The 24,387-nt window shown below is 37.3% G+C and overlaps 1 protein-coding gene across 5 annotated transcripts in view; it reads left to right on the top strand.

Moving 5' to 3' along the window:
- ATP2A2 (ATPase sarcoplasmic/endoplasmic reticulum Ca2+ transporting 2) overlaps positions 1–24,387 on the top strand; it is a 79,262-nt gene that overhangs the window by 36,891 nt on the left and 17,984 nt on the right. For all 5 annotated transcript variants that reach the window (XR_007352901.2, XR_007352900.2, XR_012665089.1 and 2 more), the window contains 8 exons: positions 5,174–5,254; positions 11,005–11,090; positions 13,260–13,724; positions 17,335–17,423; positions 21,863–21,965; positions 23,031–23,162; positions 23,259–23,381; positions 23,590–23,808. Coding sequence is in view for 2 of the 5 variants with exons in the window: in XM_048821932.2 (XP_048677889.2) it covers positions 5,174–5,254; positions 11,005–11,090; positions 13,260–13,724; positions 17,335–17,423; positions 21,863–21,965; positions 23,031–23,162; positions 23,259–23,381; positions 23,590–23,808 (1,298 nt within the window). In the remaining 3 variants the exon portion in view is untranslated. The remainder of the gene's footprint in view (positions 1–5,173; positions 5,255–11,004; positions 11,091–13,259; positions 13,725–17,334; positions 17,424–21,862; positions 21,966–23,030; positions 23,163–23,258; positions 23,382–23,589; positions 23,809–24,387) is intronic.

The following is a 24,387-nucleotide window of genomic DNA, read 5'->3' as shown; positions in this document are numbered from 1 at the left end:
TGCAAAACAAATTAAGTAACCTGAAAACCAGTTTTAAACTTGGGAATAAAATACATCGAAAGCAAAATAGATGGCACTAGAAAAGGCAATCTTACCTTAATGAACTGAAATACTCAGTAATTTCAGGTACTTACAAGTTAGAACCAGATTCTGATTAAAGCTCCAGGATCTGCATATCTGATGAATCAGTATTTTTAGTTGCAATATGAATTTGAAATTTAAAGTTGTCCCAAAAGTTTTTTGTATTTAAATCTGAATGTCCTAAATTGTCCACTTCAGTTCAAAATATATCCACACTCAAATTGAGTTTAGAGCAGTACTTAAACCTCTTATTATTTTGGCTAATGATATGTTTTTAAAAACAGATTCTTTATTACATATCAGGATTTATATTAAAACTTTACTGAAAAATATTTCATTTTTTTGGTGGCACAAAGAGGAATAAAGATTTCTGAGCAAAATCCTGCTTTCTTTACTTATAGAACCCATTTTTAAGTCAGTGGGACTGCTTGTATGAGGCAGAGAAGCAGGATTTGGGCCAATATCTATAAAGAAATGATGCATAAATCAGGGCACTGTCTAAAACCCCTATCTCTAGGACTAGGTAATCTTTCAGTCCTCAAGAGTGAGGCATTGTAATCCTACAATCTACTTTTGGAACTAAAAACCACACACAAGTGTAATTCTGTTTTGTCCCGTCCGGCCGTCCCCCCCCCGGGGTGGGGTGTGAGATAATCAAGTTAAATTTTAATAGTGGCTTTAGATGTTTGGAGGAAATATAGTGGAATTCCTCTCTCACAAACACTAAGCCTAGCCATTTCTATGGGATCTCACTTTGTGGCAGTTCTGTAGCAGCCAAAAACTGTTCCAAATATTTTAGTGTTCAGGTTCTTGTTGGCTTGCTTCAACCCTAGTTTGTGGCCTAGGGATATATCTTGGTCCTTCTGAAATACTTTTATGGTTTCTATGGATGATCTGAAACCAGCTGAAATATTAGAACTTGGTTTCTTTCCAGTGTTGAATAATATAGAGGAAGGAAGCTACCAATGACGGAGACATTGTGTATACTAGACTTTTTTGCCAAAAAATTTCTTGTGATTACTACCAGAGTTTCAGTTGCACTGGTGGTAGTGTTCCATCAGTGCTCCAGGTGGCTACCAGTGTCTTAACCATCATGTTGACTAGAACAGCTCAGAGGCAATGCCTTAAAAGCTTAATTTTATCATAAAAAGGTTTTGCATTAGTGTCATTATGTAAACTGGTTCGAACCTTGATTGTGGCCTTCACTGAAAGAAAGTGAGAATGGGTGAGTGGGAAATGCAGTCTTGTAACTTGTATGGGGCTGTCCATTGGACTAATTCTGTGTAAACTGCAATACATACTTAGAGATGTGACTGTGGTCTTAAAATGCAACAAGCTTTGAATCACTTCTGCTTGTAATCCAAACTTCCTATGTTACTGGCCATACAGGTGGACTCGAATAGATGGAGGAATGGACACCGGATTAGGAATTGAAGTCCTCTGAGTTTTAATGCTGGCTCTGCTACTACTGGGCTATGGCCTAGAGCAAGTTGCTCGTCTTTGTGCCTCCATTTTCCTGTCTGTAAAATGGCAATAATACTTACCTATCCCATGTGGATGTGTGCAGATTCCAAGTTCTGCACCATCAGTCATCAAAGAGCTATGTCAATTCTGTGTAATTTTTAAAATCTGTTAGCTTATTTGCAGAATAGAAAAGTTTGTGCTCTAAAGGAAGAGGAAGAATTGGAGGTTTAGGTTGTGACTATAGAGGAGGAAACCAAATTCTTCTAAATCTATGTACTGTATTGTGGCACTAGTATAACCTCAATGTTTGTGTATATGGTGTCTGTCTGTCTTAAATTTATTTGGACAGGCTGGCAAACTATAGAACAACAAAATGAATGTTAACTTGGTCACAATATCTTTTGCCTAAAACAATTGTTAGTGACTAGAAGTAAATATTAATTTCATGGATTATCATGTCATTGGATATCATTAATCTAGCGGACAAAAGCTCTATCCTGAAGTTTAAATTTCATCAACTTTCTGCTTTCCATGACCAGTTTGCTGAACAATTTATAGAACTTCAAAAGCAGTAGATAAAGACACTTATTTAAGTATATTTTTCTAAATGTTCTTTTCAATTAAAAGAAAATGTGCGGTCTTGTTTTTTGTTTGTTTTTAAGTGTTGCTTTAGGTGGTTACATGTACACAGAAAGTCACTGTAAAGTTCTGGGTAAAGAGATCCAGTCTTCTAATATAGCCCTGTCAAATGTATTGGTACATTTGAGATACTAGTAGATGCTCAGCTGTTGAAAGTACAGCAATAGTGTGCGCATACAGATTGACAAGACCTGTACCACATTGTACTGAGGTATTAGCCTTCTGTTCTTGTGGAATTGTGATAGCTGAAAACCAGCTGCTATCATATGTCTACATATAAACCTCATCACGACATCCGGGGAGCATATTCAAATAGTTTTCCCATTTTTGGCCTTGGTCATTGTTTGTCTAATGCTATTTTCTCTCACTGCTCAAGGGCACTGTAGCTTAGATTAGTTTTCACATGCAATAATGGTACAAAATAAAATGAATTTAGCTGTTTGTTGGCCTTTTTCATACAAAGATGTGATGGACATTTTGTAAATTAGTGTAGTTCTTCTATGTTTGTCACCTGAAAGGAGAATTTTCCAATTAGTGTTATTTTTATCCTAGTGAGCAATCATGGAGAATATGGCACAGAATTCTTTTTTTTTTTAAATTGGCTTTTTACAGTTAAAAATAGTGTTCGTTTAATCCTCCTTCTCAGATCCCACTTCTCTCCACCATGGCCTTTCTGCTTATTAACTGGTATACACTGAATAAGGTTGTAACATTCTTGCAGGCTTATTTACACTGTTACTCTCTTTATGTTCACTATTGCTTCTAGTTGCATAAGCAGTTCCTGCAGGAATTGCAGCTTGCTTTTTTTTTACTGCAGGGACATACTAGAGAGGGACTGTTGTAATGAATCCATCCACTGACAAGATCAGTTCTTACTACCTACTGATCAAAGCATTCAGATTCTTTGTTTCCTTCAGAACTTGTATGCTTTATTTCACAATAATTGAAATTAGAGACTTTCCACACTAAGAATAGAAATGACTTTATACAGGGATTATACTAACCAATTAGAAATTGTTAGGTGCAGCATATAAAGAGATGTACAGAAATGTGAGTCAAATTAACAAGTTTCAACCAGCTTATTTGCCTCCACAAACCAATTTCTTGGGCTGATTCACCAAATGGTGGTGGTGACAGAGCAGCAGTTCATTTTGCTGTGACTTGAAAACCAGGAATAGCAGAATAAGAGGGAGTAGAAAGGGGAATGAATTTGGGATTAAAAAACCCACTGAAGATGCTGGAGAGGAAAAAAAACAATTAAGGTGCTAGAGAACAGCCAGCTACATAGCTCTGGGCACATGCTTATTACTCTGTAGCATCTTCAGGAGCATCTTCTCTACTTACTGTCCTCTCCAACTACATTTTTAGAAAACTGTTCCTGGCATTAGATGAAAAGGATTTTCTCAAATGTTTTCATTAATATCTAGTCAATACCAGGACAGAAAATATCTAATGTGAATGTCATCACAATTGGGGATTCAGAACTTGGTATCTTAATGGTTAGCTGATCGTATTGTTTTGAAGCTATGGAAAAATTAAGCCAATATACTATTCAAATGTAAAATTGACCTCTGCACTGTATGACATTGTTTAGAACAGTGGTTCCCAAACTGGGGTTCATAGAATGTTACAGGGGGTTCGCCAGAAAAATTTCACTAATGGCAGCCAGAGGACCCCAAGCATTGGAGGCAGCAGGTGGGACCCAGTTGCAGGGCAAACAGCCCGAGCCCCAGGGAGAGTAGGGTGGGGCGGTTGGGGCTGGCAGCCCGAGCCCTGCCCCCGTGAGTGGGGGAGCCGGCAGCCCGAGCACCAGGGAGAGTGGGGCCGGACAGTTTGGGCTGGCAGCCCGAGCCCTGCCCCCATCACTGGGGGAGCCGGCTGCCCAAACCTGAACCCCAGCCCTCCACGCAGGGCCGGCAGCCTGAGCCCCAGGGAGAGTGGGGCTGGGCAGTTGGGGCTGGCAGCCCGAGCCCTGCCCCTGTCAGTGGGGGATCTGGCAGCCCCAACCCCAGCCCTCCGCGTGGGGCTGGCAGCCCCAACCCCAGGAAGAGCAGGGCCGGGCAGTTGGGGCTGGCAGTCCAAGCCCTGGTGGTCAGCGGGACCTGCAGCCCGAGCTCAGTTGACAGGGGCGGTCAGCAGGGTCCAGCAGCAGGAACCCCATAGAGTGCGGAGGAAATTTAAACTTAAATCCCTGGAAATATTAATTTTTTAGGAGGGGGTTCACGAGATTTCACAATTTAGTAAAAGGGGTTCGCAGGCTGTTAAAGTTTGGGAACCACTGGTTTAGAATATAGCATTAGAACTTCGCAATGGCTAGCACATTTCTAGAAGTGCATTACATTCACAGTTGGTCCCTAACAAGTGGGTACTGCAGCCTTTGTATTGAAGGAAAATATTTGAAGTTAACTTTGAAAATTCTCTGTATTTTTCCCATCTTTGGATAGCTGAGGACTAACTTTAGCTATTTTTTTTGTGCCAAATAGGATATTGCATAAAAGAATTTCTAGAGAGGGGAAATTCAAAGCCAGTAGCCAATATCGGTGCCTGGAAACCACAGTAGTTTGTGGATTTTTTGATACATGGAAAAGATTTGAAATGTATATTCTCCAGTTGCTTCTAGAACTCATTCAGCTTCTAGTAGGCCATGCTCTGTCCATGTTACCTCAAGGTGTTCTGAGAAGTGACTTCGTGGAAACATAAAATGTTTTCATTTCTGTTTTTCAGAGACTTGTAAACTTGTACCAGACAGACTTATTTATTAGTGCTTATACAGGTCTGAATTATTTTAGCAGCTCAAAGTGAATTTTATAACACTTTTGTAAAGAATATTGCAACTTACAAACGCTATAGGAAATGCTGATAGTATCATTAACTGAACACTTACTCAGCAGTTACCCAGCAAACATCTAAAAAGTTAATGATATAGTGTGATTGCGTATAAATCATCACTGAATAACTAAATTTTCTAACTTTTGTTTTGAATCCATAGTTGGTGACAAGGTTCCTGCTGATATAAGAATTACTTCTATCAAATCTACAACTCTAAGGGTAGACCAATCAATTCTGACAGGTAGGCTGTATCATTTTTGAGTTATGTACATATATGTTTGGAATTGGTTTTGATTCACTGTCTCTTTGAAAAGTCCACTGGAAACTAGGCCCAAGTCGCTTAAGTAATGTGGTTTGCTTGGTGACTGTATCACAATGGCTAATGGTCCTGTTGAACAATATGATCTTGCAATCTCATATTGCAATGATGAACATATACTACTAAATACTAGATTATATAGGCTCAATTTGTGGGAGATTAACGAGTTTTCTTCTTTATGGGGGTTTCTGAAGTTTTATTGGGATTGCTGACAGATGCATTTATGTAAAATGAAACTACATCAGAGAGGATACCATAATTAGGGCTATTGATTTGTGGCCAATTATCTATAAAAATATGAAGTACTGGGTTATACTAGCAATTGCTTTGTGCAGATGCAAAATCTGCGGATATACCTCCACTGCTACAATGATCAACACCCCGCAACACATAACACAGCTTTCAAGATCTATGGGTCCTACACATACTTATCACAACGTGTGATGTACTTTATCCAGTGCACTAAATGCCCCAGTAGCAGTTAGGTGGGTGAAACCAGACAATTATTATATTCTCAAATGAACTCACACAGGAAAACAATAAAAGACAAAAACACCCTATCACCTGTGGGTGAACATTTCTCACAAAGCAATCACTGTATCTGACCTATCCTCAAAGGAAACCTGCAAAATGCTTTCAAAAGACAAGCCTGGGATCTTAAATTCATAACTTTACTAGACAGTAAAAGTCATGAACTGAACAGACACACTGTTGTAATAAGCCATAAATCCAATCTGTAACCTGTTAACACCCTGCCCCCCCCTTTCCTCTGGAGGAGTGTTAATAGGTCACTTCACCTTGAATGTTTCCTTGAGGTCTGTTAATTACTTATGCTAAACAATCTGTTCAAACCTTGTATTTAGCAGTGATACTTTATGCAAGGATTTCCCAGACCTGAAGAAAAGCTCCGTGTGTAAGCTCAAAAGCTTTTGTCTCTGTCCAACAGTAGTTGGTCCAATAAAAGATATTCCCTCATCCACCTTGTCTCACTAGCAATTGTTTGCCATTTATGGAGTTTGTGCAGACCAAGTGATCAAGCATTTTCTGTGTATTACCCAGATATAAGTAACAATTTTTTTAAGATAAGGAAGCTCATATTAAATGAAGTACATTATGCAACATGTGACACTGTAGTATTCTTAAATAGTGAGTCTCTGCCAAACATCAGTTTTCCTCTTTTATAAAAGGAAATTTGAATTTATATTTGACTTCAGGGGCCTGTCTTGTGCATGGTTTAACAAAATTGTCTTATTGAACTTATGATAGCAAGCAAACATACAAAAATTCAGAAAAATGTGATCAAACACCCTGAGTTCTGAAGATCCTATCACTTGTTTACACCTCTCCTTTTATGGCTACACTGTGGTCAAAACCCTTTGTTTGAGGTAGGGGGAGTTTTACATATAGATTAACTTTTTAAGACTTTATTAGCCAGATTGACCTAGGACAACGAGAAGCAGAAACTGGGGCTTAGTAGAACCTCTTGCTTAAGTTGTCTTCAAGAGACCCTATGTTTCAATAAAATGAATTTTTCCTGTCTGGGTGAATTTCAGACTACTGTGGTGTTTTCTTTTCTGGGTTTCTAATTTAGCAGAGCAGCCAGATTAAGAAATTTCACCCTGGTCAGGGAGATGAAGGGGAGTGTCTTAATTCAGTGGTACTGTAGTGTGCTTCTTCAGGATTCACACAAAGTGAGAAGCTCCTCCTCATTGTCCCAGCTGTCAGCCTTGTAACTGAAAGGGAAAGTGGTAAGCTTGGAAGTGCTGAAAGCTACGTAAACTAACTCTTTCAAAACTTGCTTTGATACTCAGTCCAAACAGTGGCTTGTAAAGATGTTTTTTCATTTTGAAAATGTGTACTGAACAAACCTTATATAGTAGGCTATAATCTGCTATTAATATGGCCCTGGAATCCAGATATTACACTCTACCACCTGAGGCTTGTGATAAACCAGAGTTAACACCTTTAAATCACAGGTAACTCACTAAATGCAGCAGCAACATGTGGCTTTTATGAGAGAGATTGACCTTGCAAAGAAGTGCATTCGGCCATGTGTAGATTTCAAGAACATACTGTCTAACTAAGGACACTGTACTCATCCAAACCTTCCCTCCTCCCCCACGAAAGTACTGATTGCGTTCTGTGCTCTTACGCACCCTTAAAACTGCTTTAAAGTACTTGAAAACATACAAATTCTATTCTATAGCTTTTGTGGATTCATTTAAAAGTATTAAGTGGATAGAGGGGGGAAAAGGAGGCTAGGGTGTTTCTGGCAGATGCCTAGACATCTGGACATGAGCTCCACTTGTCCATAGTCCATTCAAGGATGTGTAAAAATGATTGATTGGGTTGTCTTCTCTCAATAGCAGTTAATGATCAGACAAATTAATAGTCGGTCATTGTTTTTATTTTGGATTTCAGTTTTACCATGTTGTAAACCTAATGTCCCTCTTAATCCTTCCTCAATATTCATCGCTTCATTATCTAGGCCTCTGAAGTGGCTATCATCCTCTGAGGCTGTAATGTTTTTCTCTAGGCTGTTCCTTTTCCTCCTCACTCCCAACAAAGATGATAGGCTGTTTATGCTCAAGGACAAAGTCCTGGGCTATAATGAATAGCATTGGGCAGCCTGATAGTTTTGATTTGTAACACCATTAAGGGGGAGGGGAGAAAGGTACATCCTGGAATATAAATTGGCCCTTCCACTTATCTCTAACATATTTTATTTGATCAGTTTCTCAAATTTGAAGGCAACTAATAAAACTTCAGAAATTTGAAAATATTGACATTAGCCAGTCTGAAATATGGCGTAACACAAAGTTACTGTAATGCTAAACTGGCCTCTGAAATTTGGATGACTTTTTTCAGAAAACTCATTCTCCCTAATTATCATATTCCACCCAAGATAAATATAGAAAGAAAATGAAAGCTTTTTTTAAAAACAAAATATTAATAGTGTCAATACTTAAAATGATCTGTTTATTTTAAGAGAAAGCAGGGAGCTAAAGAGCCTCACTTAAACTCTAAATGTTACTTAAAATCTAGTGGTACTTATTCCAAAAATATGAATAGCTTGCGTTATGTATGCTTTTTTAATGTGAATTCTCATGTCACTGAAGTATACAGTATTCTATCTGTCTGGCTTTTGATTATATTCATCAGTCCAGTTAGTTTCCTGATGCCTTACAGGGAATTATTCTTAATTTTACAGAATTTTATATCAGAACAGCAGGCAAGAAATTTCAGTTAGTAGATCTTAGTTGAATCACTTTTGCAGTGTCCAAATTCAGTGTATACTTTTGATTTAAGGAAAAAACAAATGAATTTATTTATAAAGAGACCAACTGTTGCTCTTTTCATAAGTAGAGGATTTATCTTGGAAATAAGATGCTAAATGTAACTACAAACCTTTCGTCATGAGGAAACTGTTCAGTACCTAAGTTTAGTTTACCATCTAGAATTTCTGGGCAGGAGATCAAAATGTACCTTTCAAAGATGGTAATGAATAATACAGTAGATTTATATGCCCTTTTCTAGTTGGTGTCTTAGATCGTTTCTTTGAAATTTTACATAGACAAGAATAAGGTCAGATTAGACTGAACTGCTCTTGTTAAGAGAACCAGCAGAAAAGTGCATTCTTTACTGAACTTACAGAACCTTTAGGGCTAGGAGACTAGGAAGAGGAATTGAAGGAAAGAGAATGGACCTTAATCTAACAGTATCCTGTGTGGACTCCTACCTTCGAATGGAATTAATTTCTTATCAATATTTCCAGACTCCATCTGAAAAATCTTTTCTGGTAGTATTTGTTGTGTAAAACCCACATCAGGCATGGGGTCTGAATGTTTTATAATCTTAAAAATGGATGCTCCCCTGAAGGAAAACCTTGAACTCACTTGAGTATAAAATCTTTTCACTTCTAAAACAAAGTTTAAAAAATAAAATCAAAAGGAAAATATAACCAGCTCTATCTTTTGAACTGTCCTAGAGATAGAAACAAATGCATATCCTTGCTGCTTACGTACGTGTGTGTGTGTGTGTGAGATATGTAGCAACCAATCCCAGCTCTCTCTCTCTCTCTCACACCCAATCTATAATATGGGAGATTACTTCATTACTGGCTTCTACCCTATGTTTACATCTTATTTGAAAATTATGCTTCTTGTTCAGTTTTCAGCAAACACACTATTACAATGTTTAAGTTGAGAGAACACTAAGACTGCAAATCTGTTTTAGTAGCATAAGCTGATCTAAGAATTTTCCAAAAACATGTAAAATAATAAATTACATGATTCAGCACGAACTTAGAATAGATACAAGGATAAGTGAGACCCAAAGATTCCTTGCTACAGTCCTGCATAACATAGGAAGAATTATTATTAAATTCTGAGTAAGATCCCAAGTCTTGTCCATACATTGCATAAGAAAACTACATCACATCCAATGCTTGCTGTTGAGTAAGCTGATGTCATTGGTGCCCTCCAAATTATCAGGAAATATCTTTGAATCTTTTTATAGAGGACACTGAAATCTGTGCCTCTTGATTGTCAGTGACCAAATGTTAATATCAGGATAATCCAATAATGGACCACAAACAGAAACCTGAAATTCACATTTTAAATCTCCTTGATAAAGTTTTCTTAAACTTAATTTAGTAATAAGAAAAGTGACTCAAACCACTTGATTATCAAAGCTTAAGAGCAAGAGAGCATAAGGATCTTATGATTTTTAAATTTTAAGGAGGCAAACTCTTAATTTCTGCAATGATCAGGTTATTTTGTTCTGTTCTTCAAACCTTTGATCAACAGCTTTCCTCCCATTGATTTTAATGTGGCACAATCCCACTAACATCTGTTGCTTACAGAACAGGAACCTTTCCATTGCTAGGTGAACATGTAGATAGAAGTCAGTATATTCATATTTCAGCATTTGTATTTTTGCTTTGAGAAAACTATCTCTGATTTTTAATTTTTCCAACTAAGGGAGCAAATGTTATGCAACCTGCTACCAATTGTCAGACATCAATGAGTATGGTAGACTCATGTCCAATGACAAAGCAGTGATAAGATCTAATTCTGTAAACAATAATATGATGGTCACTAATCACTTTTTAAAAGCGTAGAGGCAGCAGAAGTAAATACAATTCTACTGTACAGGAAATGCCATATAGCAAACAGTTCGAATTTGTTTACTGCCTTTTGGGAGGCAAAATACATGTGTTTTTATTTCTCTCTCACACACTCACTCACACACACACACACACACACACTCACACACACACACACACACACACACTGTTCACGGTGTTAGCCAACACTTGCATGTCTGATCCTAAAAGCAGTGGTATATACTTCCAGTTCTAGTATACATGGAACACCTGTATATATTTGGAAGTCCTTTCAGCTTTTCTATGAATTGTAATATTTCCCTTTGAAATCTAAGACTTTATTAAAAAGGACTAAATCTACTTTAAAAGAAACATGAAGTATGGCTATGGAAACCATTAAAACTTTATTGAAATGCTATAAGAAAAGTATATGCAAGTGCCATGACACAATATAAATACGGTATAAATTTACACTCCTTAAAATTGTATTTCCTATTAGATCAGTTTACAAGTAAAGTTAAAATTATACATAAAAATTCCCATTAACACTATAACCTTTATTTAGGTGAATCTGTATCTGTCATTAAGCATACTGATCCTGTTCCTGATCCTCGTGCTGTGAACCAAGACAAGAAGAACATGCTTTTCTCTGTAAGTAATATTTTTTAAAGTTATGACAGTTAGTGACTTACAGCAATATAGAACTTACTAAATGAACATTTGTGGAGCTTTTTAAGTCTTAGAACTTCAAGAGTTATGTAGGTTAAAGAACACTATAAATAATATGTACATCCTACCTTGCTGTACTCTACCAAACATAAACTGCTGGCTGCAGCAAGCTCATCAGATTGATTAGAAACCCAGAGGAAATCCTGTCTGCTTTATTAAAATGAATCCTTAAGGAAAGGGTTTCTCAATCCAAATAAACTCGAGAAATGTAACTTCTACTTTGGTACAGAATCTTAAGAACTAGCAATATTTCATAAAGAGGAATGATTTGAATTGAGCTTCCCTAATTTGTATATTGTGTCTGAATATTCAGTGAGAACTAGAAGCTTAATTTTAGTCTATGCGCCATTTCATTGCTTCATACAGACTGAAAAAAAAATTTGAATGCTTTAGGATGCTTAAGTATTAATTAGTAAATGAATGATTATTAGGTTATTGGTAAACTTTGCTTTTCAAGGTCTGATTCTGCCATTCTTACTCTCACTGAATATATTCATGAGGGCACCCATGGGAGCCCAGGAATATTCAGTGTGTGTACCAGGTGGCAGAAGTGGGCTCATAGTTAGCAAAATATGAAATTCTTTCCTTGCAGTTTAAGGGTGAAAGCTACCATGGCTGTAAGCCCATTGACTTGAGTGGAGTTGTTGCTTACCCAAGGACTGAATTTGGACATAGGTCTTAGAAGAATTTTGTCATGCTGCATGTTATGAGTCAATATTAAGAGATCTCCACTGGCCCATCCTTTAAGGAAAGTCTGCATATCTGGATTTATTGGGGAATGTTAAACTTAAAGAGAAATGTAGCTGAAACAAACTCCAAGCAGTCTGGACTTAGTAAGGTGGTTCTTATGAAATATAGAAAAATAGATATTGTAGGTATAAATGGCTAGTCTGGACATAGAAGTAGATTTTGATTCACAAATCTTAAGTAGTTTTAAAATGCTAACATGGTTAAGGGTGGCAACATGTTTTAGTCTTGCCTACTTAAGGTTTTAGGACTTATTGAAGTTTCATGTAACACGTCAAAGTTTTTGTGCAAAGAATTTTTTCACTCACTTCCTACCTGCTGTTTTAATCTTCTTTCCTAACTTACGAAACAGTAAGGAAGCCACTCTGGTGCTAAGAGCACATTTGATTTACTGATGATCTCTTGATAAAGGTGACATTGCTGACATTAACTCTTCATAACATTTTCACTCTGTATTTCCAATACTGTACTGCATGAACTAGATCTTACATTTACATGATAGTGATAGCAATTAATGTTTGTAGTAGGCTTTTTGTAGGTGTCTATCTATCTTGTACTCAGAGCAGGTAGCAGTGAAAGCATTGGGGAATCTAGCTTAATTTTACTAGCAACTTGTCTGGAATCAAGCAGTGAACAGTTTAAAAATTAGAAAAGCAGGTGTTTTTCAAACTGATAGGATAATATATATATACAGGTCTCACACACATTCCTCTCCTCATTTTTCCTTTTTCCCCCACAGAGACTGTTTTGGCTTGTCTGTTTTTAGCTAAAAAACATCAAATTGTTATTAATGGAAAGCTCATTGACTACACAGTACTTTGGGTTTACTTTTAGTTTCAAGCTTAAATGAAAATCAGTAACTTTTTTAAAAATCCTACTTACTGGAAAAATTGTTACATGAAATGACTAAGATTTCTATAACTAAAAGAGTAAAAATTCTTCAGTTTATCCATTTTACTTCATACTGTGTTACTATTACTTACATAGTTAGCTTCCCCTTTTGTTTTATTTGGATCTTCCACAGGGTAATAAGGAACATAAATATTGGTAAGGGTACTCGTGCCCCTCTAAGGACTAATGTATACCACCTTACTGACCTCACAAAGAATGGCTGTCAAAATAGAATCCAAAATAACTTCTGAAGAACTGATAACAGTGAAATATGTGAACCACGTGAGCATTGCATCTTAAATTAGCCAAAATCAGAGAACAAACTTTCAAATAGAACTTAATGTCTTAGCAGAAAAGGTTATCTGTGAATCTGGTATGTAACAGGCCTACTTCAATGTTGTCACAGAACAACTTATGAATCTTTTTTCCCTTCTTTTTTCGATCCCAATTTAGGGTACTAACATTGCTGCTGGTAAAGCTATGGGAGTGGTTGTAGCAACAGGAGTGAACACTGAAATTGGCAAAATTCGTGATGAGATGGTAGCTACTGAACAAGAGAGAACACCACTCCAACAGAAACTGGATGAGTTTGGAGAGCAGCTGTCCAAAGTCATCTCACTCATTTGCATTGCTGTCTGGATAATCAACATAGGTCACTTCAATGATCCAGTTCATGGTGGCTCCTGGATTCGCGGCGCTATCTACTACTTTAAAATTGCTGTTGCTCTTGCTGTTGCTGCTATCCCTGAGGGTCTGCCTGCTGTTATTACCACATGCTTGGCCCTAGGAACCCGCAGAATGGCCAAGAAGAATGCTATTGTTAGAAGTCTGCCATCTGTTGAAACGCTGGGTTGCACATCTGTTATTTGTTCTGATAAGACTGGTACTCTCACAACCAACCAGATGTCAGTTTGCAGGGTATGGTGGATTGATTAATTTAGTCTGCATTTCCCTCCCCCCCCCCCCCGGTTCTCTTATTAAGCATTGTCTAAATTCTATTCCTATATGAAACAATGTGATCAGCTTTGCTTAGATGCCGTCAAAATCTTATTTTATTTGCTACAGTACTATTCCACTTTCAGTTCAGCGTTCCACCACATAATATTTAAGATTTTCATCTTTTCTGTATTTAGTTATGGCCAAAAATAGTTGTACCCGCACTTGATGGAACATTTTTCATTTGCAAATACCTTTCTTAACTGTCTTATGCCACACAGTTTTAAAAACAGGGCCATTTTCCTTAGGACTATCTGTCCACAGGTCCAGAAGTATAGAACAGGTATATCAGAAGGAAAGTGAATAGATATCTTGCTTTATGAAGGTAGGCACTTGGAGACCTTCATAGAGTGAGAGAACGCTACAGACTATGAAGTGTTCAATATTATTTTACTGTCTTTGACTGTACCTGTTGTTCCTTTTGATTTACTTCATACTGGGCATCATTGCTCCCAACCCTGTACTGACTCTCAAATGTCCACTCTAGCAGATAGTCAAAGAAGTGAAAAAAGGAAAGAGGCACCATCAGTGGGAGTATGACCAAATTACAGCAACTTCCATGTCCTATTAAACTGTCCCCTTCACCCCCCTTTCTAACTTTCACCTCAATTCTGTAATTCATCAGCTCTTCCTCATTGAGGTTGTCTGCACTAGCAAAAATGGGGTCCATAATTCACCCCATTGCAACTCCAAAGGTGGAAGCTGTTATGTAATAGATGGGGCTTAGGTGGGGACAGGAGTTTTCACCACCATATAGCATCAGATCCTATGAAAGGATGTACCTCCCTCTGTTTATCCCATCTTCTCTAGCTTTATACTTGCAATAATGCAGAGATTTGAAATATTCAGGTATGCTGTATTGTAAGATGAATTTGGTAGACCAGAATTCAGATCTGAGATGCCTTCAGATATGAAAATAATCATGCACTGGCTCAATTGCCAGTAGAACTTGTGGCACCTTAGAGACTAACCAATTTATTTGAGCATGAGCTTTCGTGAGCTACAGCTCACTTCATCGGATCCATTGCATCCGATGAAGTGAGCTGTAGCTCACGAAAGCTCATGCTCAAATAAATTGGTTAGTCTTTTAAGGTGCCACAAGTCCTCCTTTTCTTTTTGCGAATACAGACTAACACGGCTGTTACTCTGAAACCTGTCAATTGCCAGTGTCACTTTTGATACTAGACATAGGAGAGTAAAGCAACTGACTGATTTTGTTCTTCAAAAAATAGTTTCTAATGTTGATTAAAGTAGTATACCATAACTGCGTACTATTGTGCTGCATGTTCCGTTTCCAATCTTTCGTGCAGCCCTGCCACTTGGAATTCTGAACAGGAATTTTCTGGAAACTGTATTTTCCAAGTTGATACATTTCTGATTCAGATGAAGATTTCTTTTCTTGAAGGGTAGTTAAGTGATTATCAGATATTAGAGCTACTGTTCTGGCTATGTTACATGACCTCAAATACTGTTCAAAATTACTGTACCAGACCAGAATTTTAATGTATAAATGTGCTATTAAAGATTTGGGGAAGCCCCCCCAGCCCCCCCAAAAACCCAGAAACTCTTAAACATTATTCTCTTTATTTATTCTCACTTGATTAATGGCAGGTTTTTCTTCTTTCCTTTTTAACCAGATTGCTAGTCCTACACAGAGTTAAGTGTTGTAGTGTTCCGACCTAAGAGAGACAAAGCAGCTGCTCATTAGTATTCTGCAGGAGGTTACTTGCAGTGGTATTGCATAACTGCCCAAGCCTTCATAGGGGTCACTTCATCACTCAGGTGCCAAAAAGCAGAGCGCTTCCTTGTTCTTAAGAACATCCAGATACTTTCAGATTCATTTATAAAGGTTTTTTTGGAATGCAACATTGGTCCTTTCTTATATTTAGAAGGCTTGGTGTTTTGGATCCTATGCACCATGATTCATTCATGTTTTCAGAAGAGTCAAATCATTAAAATTTTGCAACTGAAACTCGTTTGCCATACTTTAATGTAGACAAGTGGTACAGCTACATCTGGCTTCACTTAAGGAGGCACTGTGCTTAGCTTTTCAAGAAGCCTTTGACATGGTAATTCCATGTGAGATTTATATCTTCTATATAGTGTGCTGTTGCTGAATTGTAGCCTGTACATGTTTGTAGGAATTTAAAGGTTTGTATGACAAAGATTTAGGACAAGAGTTACTGTCTCTTCAGTCTGATGCAGTTTCATATTCTCTGGAGAGACTTTTAAATTCACCCACCTGTCTGCCTTCTGAATTTTAACTATTTTGTATAATTTTCAGCCATCATAAAGAGCAGTTATTGACTCTCTTGTTATTAAGACTTCAGTTTTTTCTACCCATGGGATTAGAGGCTTAAAGTAAAAGTGAGGCATTACCGAAACATGACTGACTGCTTTACTGTTTTTAATCTAAAAAATTAATGTCCTGTTTCTCTGTTATATATGTAACAGCATGACTTTGTGGGAATGTTGTGACTGGTTCATATAATGGTGCCAATTATGTAATATATTCTATAACCAATTACAATCACATTGCTATACTATTCCCACCATGACCACTCTGTCAGCTGGGTAGTTTATCAAAAGGCATTTGTCATTTTGGAATATCAGAACTTCAGGCATTAGATTTTTGACCCCTTGTCTGATTTTGGTTCTGCCTGTGGCTCATCTGCTGTGGAAACAGAGGACTAAAGGATGAAGATGACTGAGTCGGGGGGGAGTGTCTGCATCCCTCAAATACTAGTTTATTCTCTATTTTAGAAATTATACTCCATTGTATGTTGCAGGGGTACTTGAGCTATTTGAATGCCCTCCAACACAGTAATACACTGAAAACAAATTTCTTTAGTAAAAAACTAAAGATAGGAATGCTCTTACTCAAAGGCTCATAGGAAAAGGTCACTTCCCTGGAGTCAGACATTACCTAAATTCTCTTGGTCTCTGATATCTAGAAGCAGACTTTACTGCTCTGAAGTATTTTGTGATTCTGTCTTACCTGATATGGTCTGTACAGATAAATCCATTCCGGACTTTCAATTGTTTGTTTTTCTTGCCTTGGGACTACTGTGCTTTTAACAGATTCATAGAAAATTGGTATCTGGATTTACGTTCCTGAAGTCTAGGAACATACCTCCAGAAAGATCTTCTGCTAGAATTAGAATTACCCCCTGGGCACATGACTAGGTTAGGCAGTTCAAGCTGAGCCAGTCACTTTTAGCCCTTTTGATCAACTTGCTCCACTGTTACCACAGTTGATGGACTAACAATCCTGACTTGCATAACAATAGTGTTACATGCACACATGGTTAAATATCTGGAGCAAATAAAAATTATGTAGTCAAGGATGAATTTTAAAATAGGTATCCTTTTTGCCTGTTTCTTAGCTTTTCTGTGAACTGACTGCTCCTTCTTAAATTTTGACTTGTGTGTGTATATATAATGTGACAAATTCAAACTGATTTTAGTCCATTTAACTTTAGTGTCCTGATTATACTAATTTAATATTTTAAAACACTTTTTTTTCTTACAGATATTCATCCTGGAAAAAGTAGAAGGAGATACCTGTTTCCTGAATGAATTTACTGTAACAGGGTCAACATATGCTCCCATGGGAGAAGTGTAAGTACCTCATTCATGTTAAATGTCTGCCAATTTATCCATTGGTTGTACATGTACAGACTGATCGGCAGCTCAGTACATTGAAGTATCTGATAACATTTGTTAATGTATCAAAGTTTCTCAACCATTGTGTATATAAATTTGAGGTTAGAGATGACCTGTTTTAGCCTAGAATAGAACTTCCTAAAAGGAAGTTAAACTCTGCAAAGCCTAAATCTAATGAAGCATCTTTAAAATATACATTTTTTTTGTTTTTGACATTGTTCACTTGACAACTGATCTTCCAGAAATGAAGAATTAGGGTTGTGGGATTTATCTTGTTGAAAGCTTTTTAGATTTAGAGTTTTTTGAAAGATTTTCATAGTTTAATAAGTATCTTTCAATGGTGCTGCATGGGACCTACATTCCCATTCCTTTATGGAAATTATAGTCACCTGTTTAAACCTAGATCTTAAATTCTTGTAATCTCTCTCAAATAGTATTGCCTCCTATGAGGACAGTTGAGAATTCATTGACTCTTTGGGTTGCACTCTGTTCTGGAATTCACCTTTTTTCAAGCCAAAATTGAATAGATGCTCAGGACCTGCAATACCCTTTGAACTTTGTAGATCAGTGCTTAAGGATTGGTCCCTTACTTTGTATCTACAGTAGCTTTGGTTTTTATCTAAAGTTGTACGCTGTGAACCAGTGTTTCTCATCAACTTGTCCATGGACTGGCTCTGGTCCCTGAGATCTCCCTGACACAGTTTAGGAAAGCAGCAAGCCTGTCCCTGTAACCTTATCAAAAAGGTTAAGAAACACTGCTCTAAATCACTGACTTTTTTGAAAAGGTGAATAGCTTTATTGTCTCCAGTGGAAATATTAATAAACCTAAAGTTACACTACTAGGATGGAGATTTTTTTGTTTTGTTTTTCATCCTTACAATTCTGAGAATCCTAGGATCGTACCCCAGAGAGAAAATATCTTTCAGCAGAGAAAAGGAGCTGTGATAAATAACTCCTTCTTGGGGGGACGGGGTATGCTTTTTTGGATATATTTTAATTGATGAGGATTTTTTTACAAAATTTCCCTATGCAACGAGGTGAAATATATACTTCACCGTTTGAGGTTTGGCATACGTTGCTCCAAAAAGTCAATAGGTTTTAGCAATGTCCGTAGTGATAACCCTCACAGCAGTAAAGAGTTTTCAATATTTAGAATGCTTAATTCTGTATATTTTATTTTTTGTTTAAAAGTTAATTGCAAATAAGACTTTGAATTTCCATGTCAAGAAATAGGTTATTTTGGGCCATCCGAAAGACTTTGTAGCAATTTCCTTTTTATATAAGGAATCTTCAGGTACATGTCTATTTACATTTACCCAATACCAGTCAGTGAATATGGAATGTTAACATAAATTGATGACTGATGTCAGGACTTATTAATAAAATAAAATATATATAGTCATCATTCAAGTAAACAAAATGTGGGAGTCCTTGAGAAAGCTCAGGTAGGATACTGTGCTTGTGCATTTCATAGTTCTACAGTATGTCACCTTGCCATAAAAAAAAATTCTGATAGTTGAATCCGCAGGTCCTTACTGCAAATTGATAATCTTCATCTTTGCTTGGAGAGGATTTTGTCATTCAGTCCACTGGGTTTTTTGTTTGCTTGTTTGTGGGGGTGTATGGTTTATAACCATTTGGAACAATAACTGACTTCACCTTGGATTTAAAATATTTTTAAAGCAAATAATTCTCCAGGACATCAAAATAATATCATTCCTATGTAAGTTAAGAAATAGTTTTTTGGGTGGTGGGTTTAAGGGCTAGGAAACCATTTTTTTCCATTTAGGTGGATGGAAGGAGGCACCTAAAGTCTTGGTACTTCATGAAGTTTCTCTAACTCAGGAAACACATTAGCGCTTTCTGAAAGCTGAAAAACTTTATAAAAATAAATGCATTGAGAGTATGAATTCAAAAGCATCATATAAGTTTTCTGTTGGAACAGTAGAACCAGTTTTTCTAATGAAATTGACTATGGAGCTGAAATATTAAAATGTAATACTCCTCTTGTCTCTGTTTGCCCTGTACCATTTCTGAAGAAACCTTATTCTGTACGCTTTACTCTGCAGCAGTGTATATGGCCTATGCACACCTTCACTATCCTGGAGGGAGTGATCACACCAAAAACTGTCACTTTGACTCTGAACTTTAAATTTCTCTCTTTGAAATCTCCTTCACTAATCTAAGAGCCTAAAGTCAAAAGTGAGGAATTTAAAGTGCCCTAGACTCTGCATAGAGGCTACTTGTGCACACCATGACTGAGTCTCAGAAACACAGGGAAGAGTAAGGCAAGAAAAAAACAGTACTGTTAAATGATAAGGTTCCAGAGGTTATCCAAACAAGTTATCCTCAGAAAATAGAAATCCTACCCAAATGAAGACATTAGAAAAGAGCATAACCTATGACAGGTAAAATGTGAGATGAAAATTAAGAGGGCTGAGAGAATTTGAAGTAATTAATAACACACATTCTTGTTGTATCTATACTAAATTCCCTGTATTTTTATATCTTTGCCCGTAGCTGTAACTTAATATACAAAATATTTAACAAGGAATGACCCTTTACATTTAGATTCTATATATTTTACTTTATTTATTTATTTAAGATTACTGTTTTTCAAATATGCACTTCTGGTTATTTATACGGTATACAGCAACAGGTTCCAGTATTTGTATAATTTATAGTACTACAAAATAACACTGGAAAAAAGCTTGCTATGTAGCTTGATTTGCTGTATGTTTACAAGATACTTTGTACAGACGCTCCCCAGGTTACGGAAGACCCGATTTACGCAAATCCACACTTATGGGAAAAGTTCTATAAGCTAGAAATAGAAGTTGTTTTTTTGTTTTTTGGGGTTTTTTTGTTTGCGCGTAATGGTCAGGTATACGTTTCCGACTTACGCAAAATTTGAGTTACGCAAAGCGTTCCGGAATGGAACAATTGCGTAAGTCAAGGAGCATCTGTACTATGTAGCAGTAGTCTGTTTTCGAACTGAAGTACACAGCAGAAAAATGGAATGCTGGTGGACAGCTTCTGTTTAGGGGGTAGACCGTATTCACTGGCTTATTTAAAAAAAAAAAAAAGTACCAGCAGCAGTTGTCATAATGGTTCGATTATTTCATGCTAACCAGAGGTATGCTAATGTTCTATAACATAAGTCTCTATAAGTAATACCATTCTAATGTGAATATCTAAGTGTGAAAAGTAAAGAAGGGATGTAGCTCTAATATATGGAATTAACATTTGCAAAATGTAATCTTATTAATGTCATATACCACTATGAAACTGTTTAAGCAGGTGCTAATGTCCATAATCAGGAGTGGGTCACTCCTGGAAAACAAATAATAATTTTTCTCTCTACTGGAAACTAGAGAGAGAAAAGGGAATAGTCTTATGACTAAAGAACTGACAAGAGTGAGTCACAGTCCAATCTGTGTTCTGTTCCTAGCACTGCTATAGATTTCCTATGTTACCTCCTACAAATCACTTAAAACTCAGGTCCTCTATTTTCTTGCTGTAAAATGGGGATAATACTTGTAAAGCTAAATCCATTAATCTATATGAGGTGTTTAGATACTCCGAAAGCCATAATAAAACCTGTTAATAATAATCATCCTCTTTTCCCACACTTGCTTATCTCCTTTTCAAACGCTCACCTTTTTTACTTTTTACTCTTTTTGCCCCTAAGCTTCAAATCTAGCACCCTCTCTTCTCCTTGAAGTTCTTCCCTAAAACAGTACTTCCAGGAATCCTTCCAACACTTGTTTTCATCAATACTCCCACACCTTCTTTTATCTGAACTTTTGATCCATAGCTGTTCTTGTCTTTGGTCTTGTTTGTCTTAAGCTGTGAACTCTTAGACCCATTCCTTGCTCCTATCTTATTTAGCACCATAAATGTAGATTGTATCTTAAAAACTGAGTGACACAGGGAAGAAACAACAACAAAAAAAATCTGCTGCCATAGTTCCCACAAGGGCTCACATAAAATGGCGAAATATGTCTCTAAAACGTAAGTCCTTGTTGAAGAGGGGAGCATAAAGTAAAATCCAGAAATTTGTATCCATACTCCTTATTTAAAGCCCAGTTTAAAGGTACAGTGCTCCCATTTTTTAGCTCTACCTTGCATTTTGCGGGATAGAATGTTTCTTTGAAACAAATTCTGTAGTGCCACGTCTTATAGCTCAGAAAGAACCTCACCTTTAGAATCTTCACTAAACACTGAATTTGCATCGTTTTCTATCGTTCGGTATATTGAGGGATTAACTAAGGAAGAAATGGGTGAAATGTAAGAGCATAGATAAATGGCTCAGTAACTTTTCACTCCAGTCCTTGTATGTATGTTTTGTTTTTGATTGATTGATTGATTTATTTATTTATTTATTTTGACAGGCATAAAGATGACAAACTTGTTAAATGTCATCAGTATGATGGCCTTGTAGAACTAGCAACGATCTGTGCACTTTGTAATGATTCTTCTTTGGATTACAATGAGGCAAGTCAATCTTTTTTACAATACAAGAGGAAACCAGAATGAAGTTAAATGCTTGTTTTTGTCTAATTTTACTTTGTATCTTTCCCCAAAGTTGGGAGGTGCCTCACATTTTTGAGCAAACTCTCAGGGTGTTAGTGACTTTCTAGTCTATTTCCCTGTAAAGCACAATGTTATAACCACTATTCTTTTGGTTAAGGGAGACCACGTAGTCCCTTAAGAACCAGTTAATACTACTCCTTATTTGGCTAGAGAGGACATTGTTAAGCAACTTGAGTCAAAAGAGTGAGACTAATTTGTAACTCAGACCTGTCTCCTCCTCAGCAATGTAGAAAGCACTGCTGCTAGGCTTTCCTGCTTGTCCTAAATCACTATCTTGAAATGATAAATTGCAAATATAAATTAGGAAAATACAGTAAAAACTTTGTTATCCAGCATGCTGGGAGAGTGGGGGGTGCTGGTAAGCTTAAATAAGTGTGTGGGGGGAAATCTGGTTAACTAAGAGGTAGAGGGAGTTTGGGTGTGGGAGGGATGCTGGATCTGGATGGCACTTTCCTTGGGCAGCTCCCCACAAGCGGCGAAATGTCCCTCCTGCTCCTAGGTGAAGGCGCGGCTAGACAGGCCAATGGGAGCTGCAGAGCCAGCGCTCGAGATGGGGCGGGGCAGTGTGCAGAGCTGCCTAACTCCCTAACTGGGAGTTCTTTCAACTCCCAGTTAGGGACCCTGCCAGCCCTGCACTAACCAGAGTATAAACCGGACTGTAAACTGAACTTCCAATGAAGATCAGAAATGCTGGTTTATAGAGCTTTCCAGTTGGTAAAGTGCTGGATAACAGCTTTTACTGTAGCAAAAACAGTTTTCCTTTTAAGATGAGGATAAAAGGTTGGTGAAATCTGACATTTTGGAGAAACTTATTTCTTTGTATGTTTTTTATTATGAACTGCAACAAGATCTGTTAAGTATGGTTTCCATTCATTGTGTCACTTGAAATTTCACTGTGGTGACTTGCCAAAGGCCAACGTTTTTATAGCAGTAATAATAATTCTCAATTTTTTAAATGACTTGAAGGCTAAGGCAGTGTATGAAAAGGTTGGAGAAGCTACAGAGACTGCACTCAGCTGCCTGGTTGAGAAGATGAATGTATTCGACACAGAATTAAAAGGGCTCTCCAGAATTGAACGTGCAACTGCTTGCAACTCGGTCAGTACTTCCAGAATACTGTAAACAGTATGTGATTTCAGTTATGTTGTTTGTTGCAATCTGAATGCAATGTTGTTAATAATGTCTTCTTCATAGGTCATAAAACAACTCATGAAGAAAGAGTTCACTCTGGAATTCTCAAGGGACAGAAAGTCCATGTCTGTCTACTGTACTCCAAACAAACCGAGCCGGACATCCATGAACAAGATGTTTGTCAAGGCAAGTTCAGCATATGAGAAGTATAGTTTTGAAATGGCTACAAAGCAACATGACTCTTGAAGTTGTGCCTAGACTAATTGTAGCTGAACCATGAGCATAAATGTGTGCCTAATGTTATCAGTTTTGGAGATGGACTGCTTTCTTATCTTGTGTGAAATGGTTCTGTGATGGAGAGCAAAGTTGCTCATTTCTTGCTTTGCTCCTGTAGGGTGCTCCTGAAGGTGTACTTGACAGGTGTACTCATGTTCGTGTTGGAAGCACTAAAGTACTATTAACTCCAGGAATTAAGCAGAAGATCATGTCTCTCATTCGAGAGTGGGGTACTGGTAGAGACACATTGCGTTGCTTGGCTCTAGCAACACATGACAATCCACCAAGAAGAGAAGAAATGAACCTTGAGGAGTCTGCAAACTTTATTAATTATGAGGTTAGTTTAGTAAAAAGCTTGACTCTCTCCTTTGTTTCAACAGTTTTTCTGTAAGAGTAGTGACTTCTATTAAGATTGAGTTAATTGCCTGTCCTGCAAACTCACCTTGAAATCTGAGGGTCAAGCTGGGTTCTTTCCCTTCTCTTGTATTTTCATTAGTAAAGATTCTGCCCTCAACTATCCGAACAACTCCATTATATTTCAATACAATTACATGTATAACTAGAACTTCATTTTTGAAGACAGTGGAAGTTGCAGATTATTTGGCTTGGAGAATCTCTTGCTAGCAGTAAGCATGAGAAGGAAAGACTAGACTCTGAGTGCAGGTGGAATCTGCAAGGCTGGCAATTAAATCACCTTTTAACTTGTGAACTGAGCACACTTAGAGCTGAAGGCAAAGAGAGATGATACATTTGGAAACGCAGAATGCCATTTTTATAGTCACTTCTCAGGGTAGGACCACACTTTAAGTTGCTCCATATGCTTAACCCATTGAGACTCTTCTCAGCGTTATGTTTCAGAACCAGAGGATGCTGCATAACATGCTGCACTAGCACAAAGTCAGGATTACAGAGACAA

Source organism: Caretta caretta, chromosome 15 (assembly GCF_965140235.1).
Source record: "Caretta caretta isolate rCarCar2 chromosome 15, rCarCar1.hap1, whole genome shotgun sequence".
Taxonomy (NCBI): Eukaryota; Metazoa; Chordata; order Testudines; family Cheloniidae; genus Caretta; species Caretta caretta.
This window is presented reverse-complemented; position numbering and strand designations above follow the sequence as displayed.